Source organism: Elephas maximus, chromosome 1 (genome assembly GCF_024166365.1).
Source record: "Elephas maximus indicus isolate mEleMax1 chromosome 1, mEleMax1 primary haplotype, whole genome shotgun sequence".
Classification (NCBI taxonomy): Eukaryota; Metazoa; Chordata; class Mammalia; order Proboscidea; family Elephantidae; genus Elephas; species Elephas maximus.
This window is the reverse complement of record NC_064819.1, coordinates 219,587,923-219,607,731: the sequence shown is the minus strand read 5'-3', so window position 1 is coordinate 219,607,731 and position 19,809 is coordinate 219,587,923. Positions and strand designations below refer to the sequence as shown.

Genomic DNA, 19,809 nt, shown 5'->3' with positions numbered 1-19,809 from the left:
GGTGGATTCGAACTGCCAACCTTTTGGTTAGCAACTCTAGCTCTTAACCACTACGCCACCAGGGTTTCTTTTTCTGTAAAGATTACAGCCTTGGAAATGCTATGGGGAAGTTATACTCTGTCCTATGGGGTCACTATAAGTCCCAATTGACTCAACAGTAGTGAGTTTTGTTTTGTTTTTCTTTTTCTTGGTTTTGCACCACTGTTGTAATTTTTCTGTAAGTTTAAAATTGCTTCAAAACAAAGTGTTTTAAAGAGTACCACAATTTTCAAATGTCATTAATAGTGAAATAAAGAACAAAATCGATTAAAACTTTCAAATTGTTTGGAAATATATAAGTTTAATTATTTAAAAGAGCAACAGTGAAATGGCAGTATTACAGATGGAAGGCTGGAGGTTGTAAGTGTGTGTGTATGTGTGCACGCGCGTGTACTTTAAATTTTTTGTTAGCCTCAGAGAAGCCTCAGAGGAGGCTGTCAGTCGCTCTCTTGACCACAAGCGTCATGCCACATTTTACCAAGTGGAGGATATAAACACGGAAAGAATGATTTCCCACAATTGAGGGTAACCAACTAAGGTTAGTACAAATTTGGTGAGTCACTTCCTCTGAGGAGGAAGGGCAAACTTTCTTGTTTCTTGAAGGATTCAGAGATACTGAGTTCTAGTCAGAATCAGGACATATAAACAAGCAGTAAACTAGGTTAGGAGAACCTATAGCCCATTCACTCAATGCTTCTGCTCACACCCCGTTCAACACCACTATAAAACCAGTTACCGTCGAGTTGATTCAGATTCATTGTGACTCTATGAATGTCAGAAAGTAGAAGTGTGTTCCACAGGGTTTTCAATGATGGATTTTTTTTGAAATAGATTGCCAGGCTTTTCTTCTGAGGCATCTCTGGGTAGACTTGAACCTTCAACCCTTCAGTTAGCAGCTGAGGGAGTTGCCCGTTTGTCCCACCCAGGGAGTCCCACCACACTACCTCCAGTTTCAGAAATCAATGTCAACTCAAACCTTTTGTCCATTTCAGTCTCCACATTCCCACGTTCCTGGAGTGATACAACGCAACTAAAACAAAGGGAAGCTCATGGTATTCGCACATTTTTCCTAACCTTGACTGGACAATGTCCTTGGCTCTCTTTGGCTTATCACCTTCGATATTCCTCCATCCTCAGCCAATCCTACAGAGCCTCTTAAGTTTAGAAGTACAGCTTCCTGGTGCAGTAGGCTTCCCTCCTTGAAGCTGCCTCTGTGCCAGCAGCACACACACGTGGATGGATTAGGCAGAGCTGGGCTGTAAAGCAGACACACGCTCTCCCAATGTGTGCTTCTCATTCCAGGAATACTTTATTCCTAAAACCACTTCTATGCTTCTCTTGGCATGAAACTGCATAAGTGGCTCTGTGCCAAAGGAAGTGTCTGTTTAGAGATTTGGACTTTCTTAAAATTTTTTTACCTCCAAAGATCACAAATAGAACATTTTAGGGTTAATTATGATGGAATAAATTAGAAAACAAAAAGGTTATGGGGGATAAACAACAACACTGTTTTTTTTTTTTTTTAAGTTGCCTAGAAGAAATACTGGAAATAGAGGAGATGTAACATAGAATTACCTTCCATGAGAGTAGAAATTACAGAGTCCAAGTTAGGACAGGAAGAAAAAACATTACTTCTACCAGGAAAGGTTAGCAAGTGTTTGCTGTCTTCTGTCACACACATTCATTCTTGTTTAAGGTCACCTACCAAAGTGAGGTGCGGTGGGGAAGCGTTTATAATTGTTGTTTTACGCTGGCATGCATTTTATTTCTGTGCCTTGCTTCTTTACAACTTTTATCCTCTATCAAAAAAATTAATATAAAAGAAGAAAGTCCATTTGGTTGACTTACTGCCGTTTCCCTTTTCTCCATGCTTACCCCAGATTTCTGTTCAAGGTTCACTCACAAAAGCAGTGTGCAATCAACTTACTCTTCCCAGAATCCTTAGGCATCGCCAATTGAATTACAAAACACACTTTTCACCATCTAATACACGCACTCTACACCATCTAGTACACACAGCATGTAAGATAATGACATCAAACTGAACAGGGCACACACACACAATCACCTATTTGATTTCCATCAGTGTGGATTCAAAGGACACCTTGGAAATTCTGATGTTGGGCAGGGGGAGGGATACTTACTTTCTTTCCACTTCTGGCGTTGACACGGCGCTACAGAAGCCAAGTGACTCCTATAAGAGAGGAATCTTAGCGTCAGTGCAGGCCGAGCAACAGGCTTCATCTGACTTGTACAGAATATCACTTTTTTTTTTTTTTTTTTAAAAGAAAAAGGCAGAAGCAAAAATAGATGATGCTTACTTCAATCTGGGACCGCAGCTGAAGTGACGTGGGGCTGGCATCGGGTTTCTCCTAAAACAGAACAGATGCTGGTTTAATGAGATGTCCAAACGTGGCACAGGCCAGAAAGACAAATAGATGTGTAAGAAGAGACGGGAGGATTTGGGAAACACTGGGGTATAGTGGGAGGAGATGGTGGAGATGAACAGATTCTTCTGTAAAAACTACAGTATTTTTAAAATGAGAGCTCTGGTCTCTTAAAATTGAATTGTTACCAAACTTCACTGCTTGACACTGCTGACTTTACTGCACAAGAAAAAAGCACAATCGAACTAGAGTTAATGGGGAAATAATTCTCTGGATGGATTTAAGAGTGTCACTCCAAACCCACTGCCATCGAGTCAATTCTGACTCACAGCAACCCTATAGGACAGAATAAAACTGTCCCATAGGGTTTCCAAGGCTGTAAATCTTTACAGGAGCAGACTGCCACATCTTTCTCCACGGAGCAGCTGATGGGTTCGAACCCCTGACCTTTTGGTTAGCAGCCAAGCGCTTTAACCACTGCAACATCAGGGCTCCAGAATATCACCAAGACACTGAATTTACTGTGATCCATCCGTGTTGTTTATTTTTTAGCAACAATATAGTTCCAACCTGATTTTCAAGTTCTAAGAGTAAGGTAGGGCTAAAAGTTTCAGGTGACTTTAGGAAATTGGAAAACTAACTTGATCTTATTTTACAAATCTAAAAAATTACCGTTTGCCATATTAAGGCTGTACATTTCATCATTAACATAGTTACAAAACTTGATTGATATTTTTAAAAGTGTTGTTGAAGTATAAGAGTAGCAGTGAAATATCAAAGTAAGTATACAATAGACTGGCAACTCACTCACCCCTAGTCCCAAGGCCTTGTTATGAAAAAATATCCCATTAAATATTGTGATATTTCATGATGTGATTTCACAATTTTCTTCATGTAGACAAGGCATGGGGGAGGTAGAGTTGAAATAAAGTTGGCCATGAGCTGGTATTTGTTGAAGCAGGGTGGTGGTATTTGGGAGTTTATTATACTGATCTATCTTTGTATATTTGAGATTTTCTACAATAATAAGTTTGAAACAAGAGAGAGATAATAATTGCATAGCCTAAAACATTTTGAGATTTTAATCTTGAGAAAATGCCTCAATTGTCAGGATTCTGACTCTTAACACTTGAAGACTGTCTCTGGCCACTGGAGAGAGAAAAAAATCACAGTCATCAAATTTAGATATTCCACCTAAATGTTACAGCGGAACATAGAGAAAGGCATTCCACAACTGAATGCAACCAGAAATTCACTAGGAAAGTACCGGCTGCTCTCTCCCAGGGTAAATACATCATCGTCACAGTGTTTGAGAAGGATACGCTCATTGTCTTCACAGTAAACAGAGAGTTCTAATAACTCCTTGTGTCCATGTTGGATATGACGATCCACAATTACCTGAAAGGGTCGCATAACACTTGTGGCCAAACCCAATAACCTATAATTATATATTGTCATATCATAACTTGGAATGTTAGGATACTACAATATATTGTAATAACTAGAATTTTTACAAATTTTTAAAAAATAAAAAAAAGTGGATGAATGGAATTTAACCTATGTATTAAAATGTTCTTCATTAAGCCATAGATGGATACTTTAGTTAAGGATGACAAATATCATTAACATATAAACTCTTAAGAAAACTTTCCCAACTTAATGAAGCGTAACAGTCAAAACTAAACTAAAATATAAATATGTCTCAACATGTTTGCATGCATGTGCATGTATTTTTGTATGTGTATGTACGTGTCTATGCACAGGGGAAAGTCTGAAAGGATATACACTTAATTTTTACAGCAGCAATCTATGCTTCTGTTCTCTTGGTATTTTTTTATAATCATATAGTTGTGTATTACTTCTCTTATTCTTTTAAAGATGAAAGGTCAAGATCAGCTTAAAAATACATTCTCTAAATACCCTATATGTTTTTCAACTATATACGTGTATGTTTACGAATGCATGAGAAAACATGCAAAAGGATTCTTAGACACCGAGGTATTTTTCAAGCATATATTACTTTTATATTTTTTAAAAAACATAATAAAGTTTGAAAAACTAAATTTGGTGGGGAAAAAAAAATACAAATTATATCCCAAAAGTTCAACTAAATATTTACCTAAGAAATATTAAAACTTAATCTCTTGAATTACATTATGCCATGTATTAAAATATTTTGTAGCGGTGTTAGAGTTTTAATAAAAACATGTATGCATTTTATGACTAACTAAGAAGGTTTTTTATACTAAAACCATCTCCTTTCATGAGACAACACAAAAGCTGACAATAGGAAGCCCAGGATTGAAAAGGGAGTGTTGTCATGTTGTGGGGTTGTTAACCAACGTTATAGAACAATGTGTGTACTAACTGTCCGATGAGAAACCAGTTTGTTCTGTAAACCTTCATCTAAAGCACAATAAAAAAAAAAAGAAAGAAAGAAACTTCTCCTTCATATTTTGAATGAAAGAAATGAAACTATAGTACCGTATAGTTTGTTTTTCAAAAATGAATCAGATGACAAAAAATTACTGGGGGGAAAAACTTCAAATCCATTTCTTGTCAACTTGAACAATTTCTGGAAACAATATTTCCCTAAATGTTTATTATGCCTAACATAGAAGCAAGAAAAGAACAAATATTTCAAGATGGAGTCAGTGGTTTGCCAAAACTAAAGCAAACAAAAAATATTTGTACACATGTGTTTTCACCTGCTTATATAACACATGACAACTACAGTTACACTTGAAAGGCCATTGGTCAAATATAAGAAAGACACTCACCTAAATGAATACATTCACTTTAAAGGCCACAACCCATTGGTGATACATACAACAGAGTCAAAAACCCACCCAGGGCAGAATAAGAAACTGGAAAACCAATATCATGCCTTATCCCCACTCCAACTTTGTTTCCACTTTATTGTGGAAATCCACATCTCTCCCTCCCTTGATACTGCCAGCGTTTGAAGCCAAATGAGCTTTACAGATGGAAAAGCAGAAGGAATAAACCCCTGTCCTCTTCCAAAAATGGGGGGGAAGAACATCAGGCGCCCACCAGCTCAGCCCAAAGCCAAGTTCTCCTCCTCCATGTTGGGTACAGGAAGGAGGAGGTGGCAAGAGACAGAGAGGGTTGCAGGCTTAGCAACATTCAGCCAGAAAGCAAAATACCACGTGTCTATTACTGATGCATCCAATTATCTACAGGGAACCAAGCTCTAAATTGCTGGGGAAAGTTGCTGCTGGTGGTAGATTTTAAAACTCACATGGCATTTACCAGTTCATAAGAAGACCACAGAGCTGTGGTACCTGCCAGTTGGCAAAGTAAATTGTTTTTCTTTCTCAGGAGGAACCCTTGCAAAATAACAGAAAAACAAGACAGAGAAACTTATAGGTAAATGCTACTTTAAAAAAAAGCACTACCTTGCACACAACCTAATCTTGGCTTTTATTTCCCTCTCACTGCCAAGTGAATCTGTGCTATCAAATTCTAACAGATTGTTTTTTTTTAACTTTTAAAACAGTCCCCTTCCCTCAAGTTTTAAACATTAAAAAAATTTTTTCATCACTTCTTTCTTGTTATTTCAAAGTAAAAAATACCCTAACTATTCACAAAGTCCTAAGAGTTCAAGTGTTGACTCCTCCACGACTTAGTGGCTGTTATTTAACTTCTCCATATCCACGTCAAGAAATGAGGGAGAATTGTACCCATTCCATGAGGTTGTGCAAAACTGAATGAGGGATTGGGTGTAAATCACTGAGAATGATAATGAATATTAGATCTCCTTCACTTCCTGCCCCAGGACCATTAACGTCAACTACTAAAGATGACTTCAAATATATACGTCTTCAAAGAAACGAGTCAAAGTTCTACTTCATCTTTAGACTACACATTCCTCTTCCATCTCCCATTCTGCTTGTCCCCAACAGAAAGAGTGTGTGATGGCATAACAAATACTGCCTTGATGGAAGAGCTGAAAAGATGGGCATGTTCCCCCTCTGTACCAGGCTAATCATCCTTCCTAGAGTCCCACTAGATAGCCTGCCAGCAACACACAGCCTAATGCAAAGCAATCTTGGCTATAAATATTAATTTCACCATTGCCTGGAAACCAGCTCCACTGTCAAATTTCTCTATTACAGTCAGTCAATCACTCAGTCATCACTGATAATTTTACCAGGCTTTAAATCTCAGCGTTGTCTTGGGAGTTTTCTCACTCCCCATTAAACCAGCTACCAGGAGCTACTGCTCTCCAAGGTTTCCTGGATCCACCAATCCATTCCATTCCCACAGACATTAGTTTCTTTTAGGTCGTTAGCCCCACAGGACCTGAGCCATCACTACAGGGTGGAATAGGAGGCTCCTACTGGGAATAGGAGAATTGAGTCCGCTGCCCAAAACCAAACCGAACCCACTGCCATCGAGTCGATTCCGACTCACAGTGACCCTATAGGACAGAGTAGAACTGCCCCGTAGAGTTTCCAAGGAGTGCCTGGTGGATTCAAACTGCCGACCTCTTGGTTAGCAGCTATAGCACTTAACCACTATGCCACCAGGGTTTCCAAGTCCATTACAGTGAGACCTTATTAGGCAAATCACTTGGACCTCAGTTTGATTTGGTTTGTCCAATAGCCATGAAAAAATGGACCATTCGATTATCTTTACATTGCTTTCCTGACTCTGATTCTAAAACTCTGATGAAGTAGTCTCACATCCCTCACAATCATTACTGTCAAATAAATCGTGAAATAGTGCTCTATCCCTGGACACACTTTTAGCTCAGCAATAAAGTCACTCCTGAGGTTCACCCTTCAGCCAAAGATTGGACAGGCCCATAAAACAAAATAGGACTAAAGGGGCACACCAGCCCAGGGGCAAGGATTAGAGGGGACAGGAAAGCTAGTAATAGGGAACCCAAGGTCGAGAAGAGAGAGTGTTGACATGTCATGGGGTTGGTAACCAATGTCACAAAACAACATATGTACTAACTGTTTAATGAGAAGCCAGTTTGTTCTGTAAACCTTCATCTAAAGTACAGTAATAAAAAGAAAGAAAAAAAGAAATAGTACTGTATGCCCCTCACTCTTCAAAGTGTGGTTTATGGACCAGCAGCATTAGCATCACCTGGGAGCATGTTAGATATGTACAGTCTTGAGCCCCATCCCCCCTCCCCCCAAAAAGTCCATTGCCATCGAGTCAATTCCAACTTATAGCAACCTATAGGATAGAGTATAACTGCCCCATTGGATTTCCAAGGCTGAAAATCTTTACGGGAACAGACTGCCACATCTTTCTCCCATGGAGCAGCTCATCGGTTTGAACCACTGACCTTTCACTTAGCAGCCTAATGCTTCACCGCTGCTCCACCAGGGCTCCTTTGTGTACCCCCTTCCCCACCTCCTGAATCAGAGTCTGCATTTCACCAAGGTCCTCAGGTGAACTGCATGCTCATTTCTGTTTGAAAAGCCCACTGCTCTGTCATTTCTCTGTCCCAATCTTTCATGAAAACAGTATCAGCAGGATACAGTGCCCATTTCTGAAGGAGAGGCCTTTCCACAGTCTGGTCTGATCACACACTCTCTGCTTAGTGGAGGGTTGCTAGGTCCACTGTCCCCTGAATGCACGTTGAACCTGGTATCTCTCCCTTTTGCTTACACCACCTGGAATATTCTTCTCCTTCCTGTCTATCCAAACCCTACTCATTATTTAGATCCAACTCCAGTTCCACCTCCTGTTATGCCTTCCCTGCCCACCTGAGCCTTAAATGGTATGACTGAGCAAGGTCATAACAACCAGCAACATCGTTTATTTGTTAACTACCTATGTGTACCAACTCTTCTGCTCAACTTATTTGTGTTTTATTTCGTCAATAAGATTATAAATGTCCTCCTAACAGGGACTCATCATATTCCCTACAATTCATCAAAAACCAGTTATTTAGCACTTATTATGTGCCAGGTCCCATATAAAGTGCTAAAGACAGAGCACTGAACAAGACACAAGTCCCTCCCCTCAAGGATGCTACTTTTTAAAGCCTTGCACAGACAGAGGCATAACTAGGGTATGGCAGGCATTGCACCGGCCCTGGGCAAGTGGTGCCACTGAGCAGTTCCTACTAATCCAGCATAAAACCAAAAACCGACTCATAGTGACCCTACAGGACAGAGTAGAACCACCCTATAGGGTTTCCAAGGAGTGCCTGGTGGATCTGAACTGCTGACCTTTATGGTTAGCAGCCTGAGCTCTTAACCACTACACCACCGGGGTTTCCTAACCCAGTACAGCCAGCAACATATCTATGGGAAATGGTGCCTATGGCAAGAATTGAAATTGCATCCCTCTCCAAACATCTGACACCCATCTTTTAGATAACCTTACCATAATACCAGCTCTAAAATACAAGTCAAACTTGTTAATCTTTTAATTAACACATTGCCTTGCTTGAGGAAGGACACTGGCAATCAGCACAGGGTTAACAGAAGCTGCTCGGTGGCGCCACACACCCAGGGCTGGTGCAATACCCTAGCTAGGCCACTGTATAGGCTCTCTGCACTAGAGAAGTGCTGGATGGGTGTGCATGGGTTTGGCGTGTTTGAGTTGAATCACTTTGCCACTAAGCTTGGCTTTTTCTTGTATTAATTTCTGCTAGCAATTTCACACACTGGGACATGCATTTTGCACGTTTTGACTCAAGATTTAGTTTGCAGGGTTCTATTGGTAGGTAAAAAGCAATTCAGCAAATATTTTGAAAGAGATCTACAACCTTTATCTCTAAGAATTTAAAAAGCAAATATTGCTATGTTTGATCAATACTCAGAGGAAAAATCAGCAATGGCCTGTATATTTTAACCCTGTTCTTACTTTTTCACCTTTCTATGTCTCATTTCACCCAGACTTGTCTTAGGTGAAAGAGAAAATGTTAATAATGTTTATGGCTCCATAAATTCATGGCTTGATACAAGGAACTTTCTCCTAATGAGTGAAAGTGAACAGAAAAGCACTTTCATCCCATCACATCAAAGAAGAAAGTTTTCAAGGAAAATTATTTTTTCACAGCTGATGATTGCTATTCCACAAACTGCAACCTTTAAGCCTCTCAATAATTAAGAGATCAGTGAATTTCTAGAACCATTGATTAGGAAGAAACCAGAAGAGACAATTTGCACCTGGTCATTACGGCTCCGTAGTAAAAAAAAAAATTGCATCGCCTTGCTGCAGTCGTCTCTGTTCTGCAAGGATACTTACAGATATATTTAGACCTCGTCACATTCCGAAAACAATTGGAGCTAACTTCCAAAACTATACTCAGTGTTACACCATAAAATAAGGTTAAATTGCTAATTTAAGTGATGCAAAGGGGAAAATGAACGAAGGTTGTGAGGTAAAATTGATCCAGGAATTAGCTTAGTTCACAAAACGCAAGTCTTGAGGTCCTACACGAATTTTGCACTAAACTTTGCAGTATTGAAAGTTAAAAACAAGACATGATTCATTACAAGGTTGGCGTGATCTGTATTTTTATTTTGTAAGGTATTCAAAGGGTACACCCCTGTTCCTGCCAGGGAAAATTTCTCCTCTGGGTTCTCTTCAAATTCTTGCTGGTCTTCACTAACAAGAAATTTAATTCAAACAAACAAACAAAAAAAATACTAAGTGATAATTGTTCGAAGCATTTCTACAACGATCTGAGTACTGACAACAATTTAAATTATATTTCAAGACTCTAACAGCACTTTGGTTAATATCACAGTGAAATTTCTTATGAAAACATAACAAAGTGCAATTCAAACTGGAATTTTTCGTATTAGGCGTTAATTACAAAATACTGACGAGGACTAATGTGCAGACGTCCTATCCATTGTTCTAGTGGAGAGGACACGACGTTGTACTGAAGGATATCACAAGCACCTTCCTGCATAACTGCATCTGATCTGTTAGGTGCTTTAACACTCAGCAACCTAGAGGGTGGTCTGACATCCCCTTGGGAAATGTGAGGGACCTAGCAAGGGAGTATCCTGGCTGTGCACACTCCTTTCCCCATTATGAGGAGTGAAGAGATATCCAGAGGAGGGGCAGGCATCAGTTTGAGAAGAGAGGAGCGTGGCTTTTCCACCTTAAAACATGTTGTTGTAAGGTGCCTTCGAGTGGGTTCTAACTCCTAGCAACCCTACCTACAACAGAATGAAACACCACCTGGTCCTGCACCTCCTTCACAATCTTTGGAATGTTTGCGTCCATTGCTGCAGCCACTGTGTCTGCCCATCTCGTTGAAGATCTTCCTCTTTTTCACTGAACCTCCCTCCACCTTATGAAGCATGGTGTCCTTCTCCAGGGACTGGTCCCTCCTTTGCGTAGTCAGTAAAACACAGGAAAACATCTTTCTGGTTTTCTCTGCTTTCAGCCAAGATCCAGCTGACATCAGCAACGATATCCCCATTTCCCGTCTTCTTCGGGATTAGGCCTGGATTTCTGAAGCTCCCTGTCAATGTACTGCTACAATTGTTTTTGAATTATCTTTATTAAAATTTTACTTGTGTGTGAGATTAATGACATATTTGATAATTTCTGAATTCTACTGGATCACCTTTCTTTGGAATGGCCACAAATACGGATCTTTTCCAGTCTGTTGGCCAGGTAGCTGTCTTCCAAAATTTCTCAGCATACATGAACGAGCGCCTCTAGTGCTGCAGCCATTCACTGAAACATCTTAGTTGGCATGCTGTCGACTCCTGGTGCTTTGTTTTTATTCAATGGCTTCAGTGCAGACTGGACTTCTTCCTTCATTACCACCAGCTGTTGCTAATATGCTACCTCCTGAAATAGTTGAACGTCAACCAATTCTTTTCGGTACAATGACTCTACATACTCCTTCTATCTTCTTTTGATGCTTCCCTCATTGTACAGTATTTTGCCCATAAAATCCTTCAAAATTGCAACTTGAGGCTTAATTTTTTTCTTCAGTTCTTTAAGCTTGAAAAATGCAGAACGACTTCTTCCCTTTTGGTTTTCTCACTCCAGGTCTTTGCATATTTCATTATAATACTTTACTTTGTCTTCTCAAGCTGTACTTAAAAATCTTCTGTTCAGCTCTTTTACTTCATCGTTTCTTCATTTGCTTTAGCTACTCTAAGTTCAAGAGCAACTTTCAGGGTCTCTTCTGACATCCATTCTGGTCTTCTCTTTCTGTCCTGTCTTTTTAATGGCCTTTTGCTTTCTTCAAGTATGGTGTCCTTGATGTCATCCCACAACTTGTCTGCTCTTTGATCATTAGTGTTCAATACATCAAATCTAGTCTTAAGATGGTCTCCAAATTCAGGTGGTATATACCCAAAGTCGTATTTTGGTTCCTGCGAACTTGTTTTCATTTTCTTCAGCTTTAATTTAAACTTGTATACTAGCAATTAATGGTCTGTTCCACAGTTGGCCCCTGGCCTTGCTCTGACTGATGATATTGAGCTTCTTGATCGACTCTTTCCATGGATGTACTTGATTGGAATCCTGTGTTTTCCATCCGGTAAAGTCCACCACACAGATGACACCTGGACAACGGTGTTTAGCTCTAATTCCACATTTTCTGGGGGGGGCAATGAAAATAAAGAAAATTTCCACTAGAACATTGTCTGGGAAATATCACATAAATAGGATTAATTGAAGGACCAGAGGCTGTTTACCTAGAAAGGAAAAGAAAATACAAACATATAAAGTGCTTCCCTACCACTTGTCTGTCAGTTTGTCATACTGTGGGGGCATGTGTGTTGCTGTGATGGTAGAAGCTATGCCACTGGTATTTCAAACACCAGCAGGGTCATCCAGGGTGGGCAGGTTTCAGTGGAGCTTCCAGACTAAGTAAGATGGACCTGGAAGAAAGGCCTAGCAATCTACTTCTAAAAAAAAAAAAAAAAACTAGCCACTGAAAAACTCATGAATAGCAAAGGAACATTGTCTGATAATCTGCCAGAAGACGAGCCCCTAAAGTTGGTAGGTACTCAAAATACAACTAGGGAAGGGCTGACTTCTCAAAGTAAAGTCAACCTTAAGGACGGGGATAGAGTAAAGCTTTCAGAACTTTCAATAATTGATTTGGCATGATTCAAAATGAAAAGAAACAGATGCCAACAATCATTAATAACGAGAACATGGAACGTAAAAAGTACGAATCTAGGAAAGTTGCAGATCATCAAAAATTAGATGGAATGCATAAAGATCAATATCCTAGGCATTAGTGAGCTGAAATTGATTGATATTGGCCATTTTGAATCAGACAATCATATGGTCTGTTACACTGGGAATGACAAATTGAAGAGGAATGGCATTGCATTCATTGTCAAAAAGAGAATTTCAAGATTTATTCTGAAGTACAACGCTGTCAGTGAGAAGATAATATTCAGACACCTACAAGGAAGACCAGTTAAAAGAACTATTATTCAAATTTATGCACCAACCACTAATATCAAAGATGAAGAAATGGAAGGCTTTTACAAACTTCTGCAGTTTCAAATTAATCAAACATAAAATTGATAATTACTGGTGATTGGAATGTGAAAGCTGGAAACAAAGAAAGATCAGTAATTGGAAAATATGGCCATAGCGAAAGAAACAACATGGGAGATTCCATGATAGAATTTTGTAAAACCAAAGACTTCTTCATTGCAAATACCCTTTTTTTTTTTTTTTGGGAGGGTAGGGGGACTGAATTTTTTTTTTTTGTGGTGAAAATATGCACAAAAAACATTTGCCAGTTTAACAGTTTATACATGCATAATTCAATGGCATTGACTCTTTATGTCATACAACCCCCATCACTATCTTTTTCCTAATTATTTTACCACTATAAACATAAACTCAATGCCCCTAAGCAAAAATTCACCCTTTTTTTCTCCTTTCCACCTTTGGTAACCACTAATAATCTTTGGTTTCTATATATTTGCTTATTTCATATAAGTGAGATCATACAGTATTTGTCTTTTTGTTGTTGACTTATTTTGCTCAGCATAATGTTCTGCTTTTTAATTTTTACTTTGCTTTAAGTGAAAGTTTACAAATCAAGTCAGTCTCTCACACAAAAATTTATATATACCTTGCTATGTACTCCTAATTTCTTTCCCCCTAATGAGAAAGCCCGCTCCTTCCCTCCCTTCTCTCTTTTCGTGTCCATTCACCAGCTTCTGACCTTCTCTGTGCTCCCATCTCCTCTCCAGATAGGAGATGCCAACATAGTCTCAAGTATCTACTTGATCCAAGAAGCTCATTCTTCACCAGCATCTTTTTCTATCCCATTGTCTAGCCCAACCCCTGTCTGAAGAGTTGGCTTTGGGAATGGTTCCTGTCCTGGGCTGACAGAAGGTCTGGGGGACATGATCACCAGGGTCCTTCTAGTCTCAGTCAGACCATTAAGTCTGGTCTTTTTACGAGAATTTGGGGTCTGCACCCCACTGCTCTCCTGCTCCCTCAGGGGTTCTCTGTTGTGTTCTCTGTCAGGGCAGTCGTCAGTTGTAGCCACGCACCATCTAGTTCTTCTGGTCTCAGGCTGACGTAGACTCTGGTTTATGTGATCCTTTCTGTCTCTTGGGCTAGTAATTTCCTTGTGTCCTTGGTGTTCTTTCTCCTTTGCTCCAGGTAGGTTGAGATCAGTTGATGCATCTTAGACGGCTGCTTGGCAAATACCTTTTTGCAACAACATAAACAGTGACTATACATGTGGACCTCACAGGATGGATTCACAGAAATCAAATCAACTACATCTGCAGAAAGAGACGATGGAAAAGCTCAATATCATCAGTCAGATCAAGGCCAGGGACCAACTGTGGAACAGACCATCAATTACTCATATGTAAGCTCAAGCTGAAGCTGAAGAAAATTAAAACAGGTCTTCAGGAGCTAAAGGGTGACCTTGAGTATATGCCACCTGAATTTAGAGGTCATTTTAAGAATAGATTTGACACACTGAACACTAATGACTGAAGAGCAGACAAGTTGTGGGATGACATCAAGGACATCATACATGAAGAAAGCAAAAGGCCATTAAAAACACAGGACAGAAAGAAAAGACCAAAATGGATGGTAGAAGAGACTCCGAAAGTTGCTCTTAAATGTAGAGTAGCTAAAGTGAATGGAAAAAATGGTGAAGTAAAAGAGATGAACAGACGATTTCAAAGAGTGGCTTGAGAAGAAAAAGTAAAGTCTTACAATAAAGTGTACGAAGACCTAGAATTACAAAAACAAAAGGGAAGAACACCCCCTGCATTTCTCAAGCTTAAAGAACTGAAGAAAAAAAATCAAGCCTCAAGTTGCAATTCTGAAGGATTCTATGGGCAAAATATTGAACGATGCAGGAAGCATCAAACGAAGATGAAAAAAATACACAAAATCACTGTACTAAAAGGAATTGGTCAATGTTCAAGCATGTCAGGAGGTAAGATATGACTAGGAACCAATGATATGGAAGGAAGAGTCCAGGCTGCACTGAAGGCATTGGTGAAAAACAAGGCTCCAGTAACTGATGGAATACCAATTGAGATGTTTCAACAAATGAATGCAATGCTGGAAGAGTTAACTCGTCTATGCCAACAAATCTGGAAGGCAGCTACCTGGCCAACTGACTAGAAGAGATCCACGTTTGTGCCTATTCCAAAGGAAGATGATCCAAAAGAATGTGGAAATTATTGAACAATATCATTAATATCATACATAAGTAAAATTTTACTGAAGATAATTCAAAAACAGTTGCAGCAGTTCATCTACAGCAAACTGCCAGAAATTCAAGCCAAATTCAGAAGAAGATGGGGAACACGGGACACAATTGCTGATGTCAGATGGATTTGGGCTGAAAGCAGAGAGTACCAGAAAGATGTTTACCTGTGTTTTATTGACTATACAAAGGCATTCGACTGTGTGGATCATAACAAATTACGGATAACGTTGAGAAGAACAGAAATTCCAGAACACTTAATTGTGCTCATAAGGAACCTGTATATAGTCCAAGAGGCAGCTGTGCGGACAGAACAAGGGGCTACTGGGTGGCTTAAAATCTGAAAAGTTGTGCGTCAGGGTTGTATCCTTTCCCTATACTTATTCAATCTGTATGCTGAGCAAATAATCTGAGAAGCTGCACTATATGAAGAAGAACAGGGCATCAGGACTGGTGGAAGACTCATTAACAACTGGTGATATGCAGGTGACACACCATTGCTTCCTGAAAGCAAAGAGGAGTTGAAGTACTTACTGATAAAGATCAAAGACCTCAGCCTTCATTATGGATTACACCTCAACATAAAGAAAACAAAAACCCTCACAACTGGACCAATAAGCAACATCATCACAAACGAAGAAAAGACCAAAGTTGTCAAGGATTTCATTTCACTTGGATTCACAATCAATGTCCATGGAAGCAGCAGTCAAGAAATCAAGCCACATACTGCACTGGGCAAATCTGCTGCAAAAATCTCTTTAAAGGGATAAAAAGCAAAGATGTCACTTTGATGACTAAGGTGCACCTGATCCAATCCATGGTACTTTCAATTCCCCATATGCATGTGAAAGCTGGACAATGAATAAGGAAGACAGAAGAAAAACTGATCCCAGAAGAACTAACAAATCTGCCTTGGAAAAAGTATAGCCAGAGTGCTTAGAAGTAAGGATGGCGAGACTTCCTCTCATGTACTTTGGACATGTTATCAGGAGGGACTAGTCCCTGGAGAAAGCCATCATGCTTGCTATACACTCCATTTCTGTTTATCTGGAAATATCCTAATTTTGCCATCACATTTGAGAGAGAATTTTGCAAGATATATTATTCTTGGTTGGCAGTTCTCTTTCTCTTTCAGGGTTTTATATATGTAATCCCACTGACTTCTTGCCTACATTGTTTCTGCCAAGTAATGAGAACTTAGTCCTATTGTTTCCCCTTTGTAAGTTTTTTTTCTCAAGCTGCTCTAAGGATTCTTTCTTTGTCTTTGGATTTGGCAAAAAAAATAGAAATAACAAATACTGGAGAGTCTGCAGGGAGATTTGAACTCTTATGCATGCTGGTAGAAATGTAAAATGGTACGACCATTTTGGAAAACGATATGGCACCTCCTAAAAAACCTAGAAATAGAAATACCATGCGATCGAGCAATCTCACAATTAGGAATGCAGTCTAGAGAAATAAGAGCCGTCACAAAAATAGACATATGCATACTCCTGTTCATTGCAGCATTATTCACAATAGCACAAAGATAGAAATAACCTAAAGTGTCCATCAACAGATGAATGGATAAACAAATTATGGTACATACACACAATGGAATATTACGCAACAATAAAGAACAATGATAAATTCACAAAACATCTCACAACATGGATGAATCTGGAGGGCATTATGCTGAGTGAAGTACATCAATCACGAAAGCACAAATGTTGTATGAGGCCACTACTATAAAAACTCAAGAGAACACACACAGAATTTAAAAAATCTTTGATGGTTATGAGGGAGGGAGACATGGGGTGGTAAAATGACTAACTAGATAGCAGACAAGCGTTAACTTTGATGAAGGGAAAGATAACACAATATAGGGGAAATTAGCACAACTTGACCAAGGCAAAGTCATACAAGCTTTCTAGATACGTCCAAACACCTTGAGGGACTGATGGTGGGGACCATAGTCTTGGGGGACATCTAGGTCAATTGGCATAACATAGTTCATAAAGAAAATATTCTACATCTTACTTTGGTGAACAGAGTCTGGGGTCTTAAAAGCTTGCAAGCTACCATCTCAGATATATCTACTTTTCCCATATAATCCAGAACAAAGGAGAATGAAAAAAATCAAAGATGCAAGGAAAATATTATTCTAAAGGACTAATGGAGGACCACACGAACCACAGATGCCACCACACTGAGCCCAGAAGAACTGGGTAGTGGCTGGCTACCACCATGGACTGGTCTAACAGGGATGACAACAGAGTGTCCCAGACAGAGGGGGAGAAAAATATACAACAAAATTCAAATGCACAAAAAAATACCAGACTTATTGGTCTGACAGAGACTAGAGGAATCCCTGAGACAGTGGCCCCCGGACACCCTGATAACTCACAACTGAAGCCACTCCTAAAGTCTATCTTTCAGCCAAAGACTAGACAGGCCTATAAAACAAACAATAACACAAGTGAGAAACATGCTTCTTAGTTCAATCAAGTACACAAGACCAAATGCGTAACACCTGCGCAAAAGCAAAGATGGAAAGGTAAAAAGGGACAGGAAAACTTGGCGAACGGACATGGGGAACCCAGGGCTGAAAGGTGGATAGTGCTGACACATTGCAGGGATTGCACTGATGTCACAAAATAATTTGTGTATACATTTTTGAATGAGAAACTAATTTGCACTGTAAACTTTCACCTGAATCACAATAAAATTTTTTAAAAAAGGAGGATCCTCAAGGCAATGGGTTGACACAGCAGCTACAACAGCGGGCTCAGACATAGCAACGACCGTGAGGATCGTACAGGACCAGTCAATGTTTAGTTCTGGTGTACACAGGGTCGCTATGAGTTGGAACTTACTTGATGGCACCTAACAACAACAAAGGCTTCCAGGGAGCAAGGGGGTGGCCCAGCCTGGAGCATTTCAGGTTTTTCCCACAGTAGAACACAGATAATGAGAACATCCTACATACTACTCAAGGAAACCAGGGAGGGTTTAAGGCAGGAAAAAATTTTATTATGTTATCTAATAATATACAATGCTTATAAAGAAAGTAAAATCAGTATTTGTGAAGAACCATCATCCCTCTGTCAGTTGCACTGTGGTGGCTTGTAAGTTCCTATGATGCTGGAAGCTATGCCACCAGTATTTCAAATACCAGCAGGGTCACCCATGGTGGACAGATTTCAGCAGAGCTTCCAGACTAAGACAGACTAGGAAGAAAGCCCTTGAGATCTACTTTCAAAAGTTAGCCAATGAAAACCTTATGGATTGCAACAGAACACTGTCCAGCTGGCTTGCTTTGGACAGATCAATAGGAAGTACCAATCACTGGAGGACATCATGTGTGGTAAAGTAAAGGCCAGCAAGGCCAAAGTAGATCCTCGGTGAGGTGGACTGGCAGAATAGCCACACTATTGGACTAGAACATGCCAGCCATGATGAGGATGATGCAGGACCAGGGAATTGTTTGTTCTGTTGTACATAAGGTCACCATGAGTCAGAGCTGACTTGAAGGCAGCTATCAATCAAGATTTTAAACTGGTATATTGAATTGGTATAAAACTTCCAAATAAAATCTTTTCCATTTTTTTAAAGCAATAACCTTAGAATTACTTTCTTGAAAATAACTTAAAAAAAAAATCAGATTTTATGCTTGAAGTGGCTATAAGCCATTCCTGGTCAAATGATGAGCTCTTCAAATTCTTGCTGGTCTTCACTAAGAAGAAATTTAATCCAAACAACTAAGTGATAAAAACTGTTTGAAGCATTTGTACAACCACTCAAGTACTAACAACAATTTAAATTATATTTCAAGACTCTAACAGCACTTTGATTAATACCATAGTGAAATTTCTTATGAAAATATAACAAATTTCAAATCAAACTGGAATTTTTCATATTTTCATATTAGGCATTACAAAATACTGACAAAGACTAACATGCAGACTTGCCTGGCCATTGTTCACCCTGAAGCTAGATTGGATCCACCGGCCCAGAATGTCCCCGTGCCTCACCACCACTTCTGACCACTGCGCCTTGGGCTATGTGCTTGAACCTTGAGCCTTGAGCCAATTGCTTCCAACAGCTCCAAGGCTCCTTGACTGCGGTCTGTAACAGCAGTGTATTGGGTAGCTGGTTGCTGACTTGCTTGCTGCCCAGAGGAATAGATCTCACCCTGGCTGTTGTTGCTATTAGCTGCCACTGAGTTGGCCGAGAACCATGAAGCCCCATGCGCAATGGAAGGAAATGCTGCCTGGTCATGTGCCATCCTGGGATCGGCTGTAGATCAAACCATTGTGACCCATGAGCTTTTCATTGGTTGATTTTCAGAATTAGATCACCAGGCCTTTCTTCCTATTCTGTCTTAGCTGGAAGCTCTGCTGAAACCTGTCCACCATGGGTGACTCTTCTGGTATTTGAAATACCTGTGGCTTAGCTGAAACCTGTTCAGCATCATCACAACACACAAGACTCCACTGACAGGCGGTGGCTGAGCATGGCAGGGGGAGCATCGCCCGGCAATCAGATCTGGGTCTCCCACATAAAAAAAAAAAAAAGGTGAAAATTCTACCACTGTACCACCTCATTTGCCCTGGTACCACCATCCAAAAAGCTCTACAGCAGTGGTTCTCAAACTCAGTGCAAGGGAAACAGCTGGAGGGCTTGTTAAACAGATTGCCAGGCCCCTCCCCCAGAGTC

The 19,809-nt window shown here is 39.9% G+C and overlaps 1 protein-coding gene across 6 annotated transcripts in view; it reads right to left on the bottom strand.

Moving 5' to 3' along the window:
* SASH1 (SAM and SH3 domain containing 1) overlaps positions 1-19,809 on the bottom strand; it is a 392,317-nt gene that overhangs the window by 117,202 nt on the left and 255,306 nt on the right. For all 6 annotated transcript variants that reach the window (XM_049904100.1, XM_049904012.1, XM_049904267.1 and 3 more), the window contains 2 exons: positions 2,361-2,411; positions 2,184-2,233 (listed from right to left, as the gene is read on the bottom strand). In XM_049904100.1, the coding sequence (XP_049760057.1) occupies positions 2,184-2,233; positions 2,361-2,411 (101 nt within the window). The remainder of the gene's footprint in view (positions 1-2,183; positions 2,234-2,360; positions 2,412-19,809) is intronic.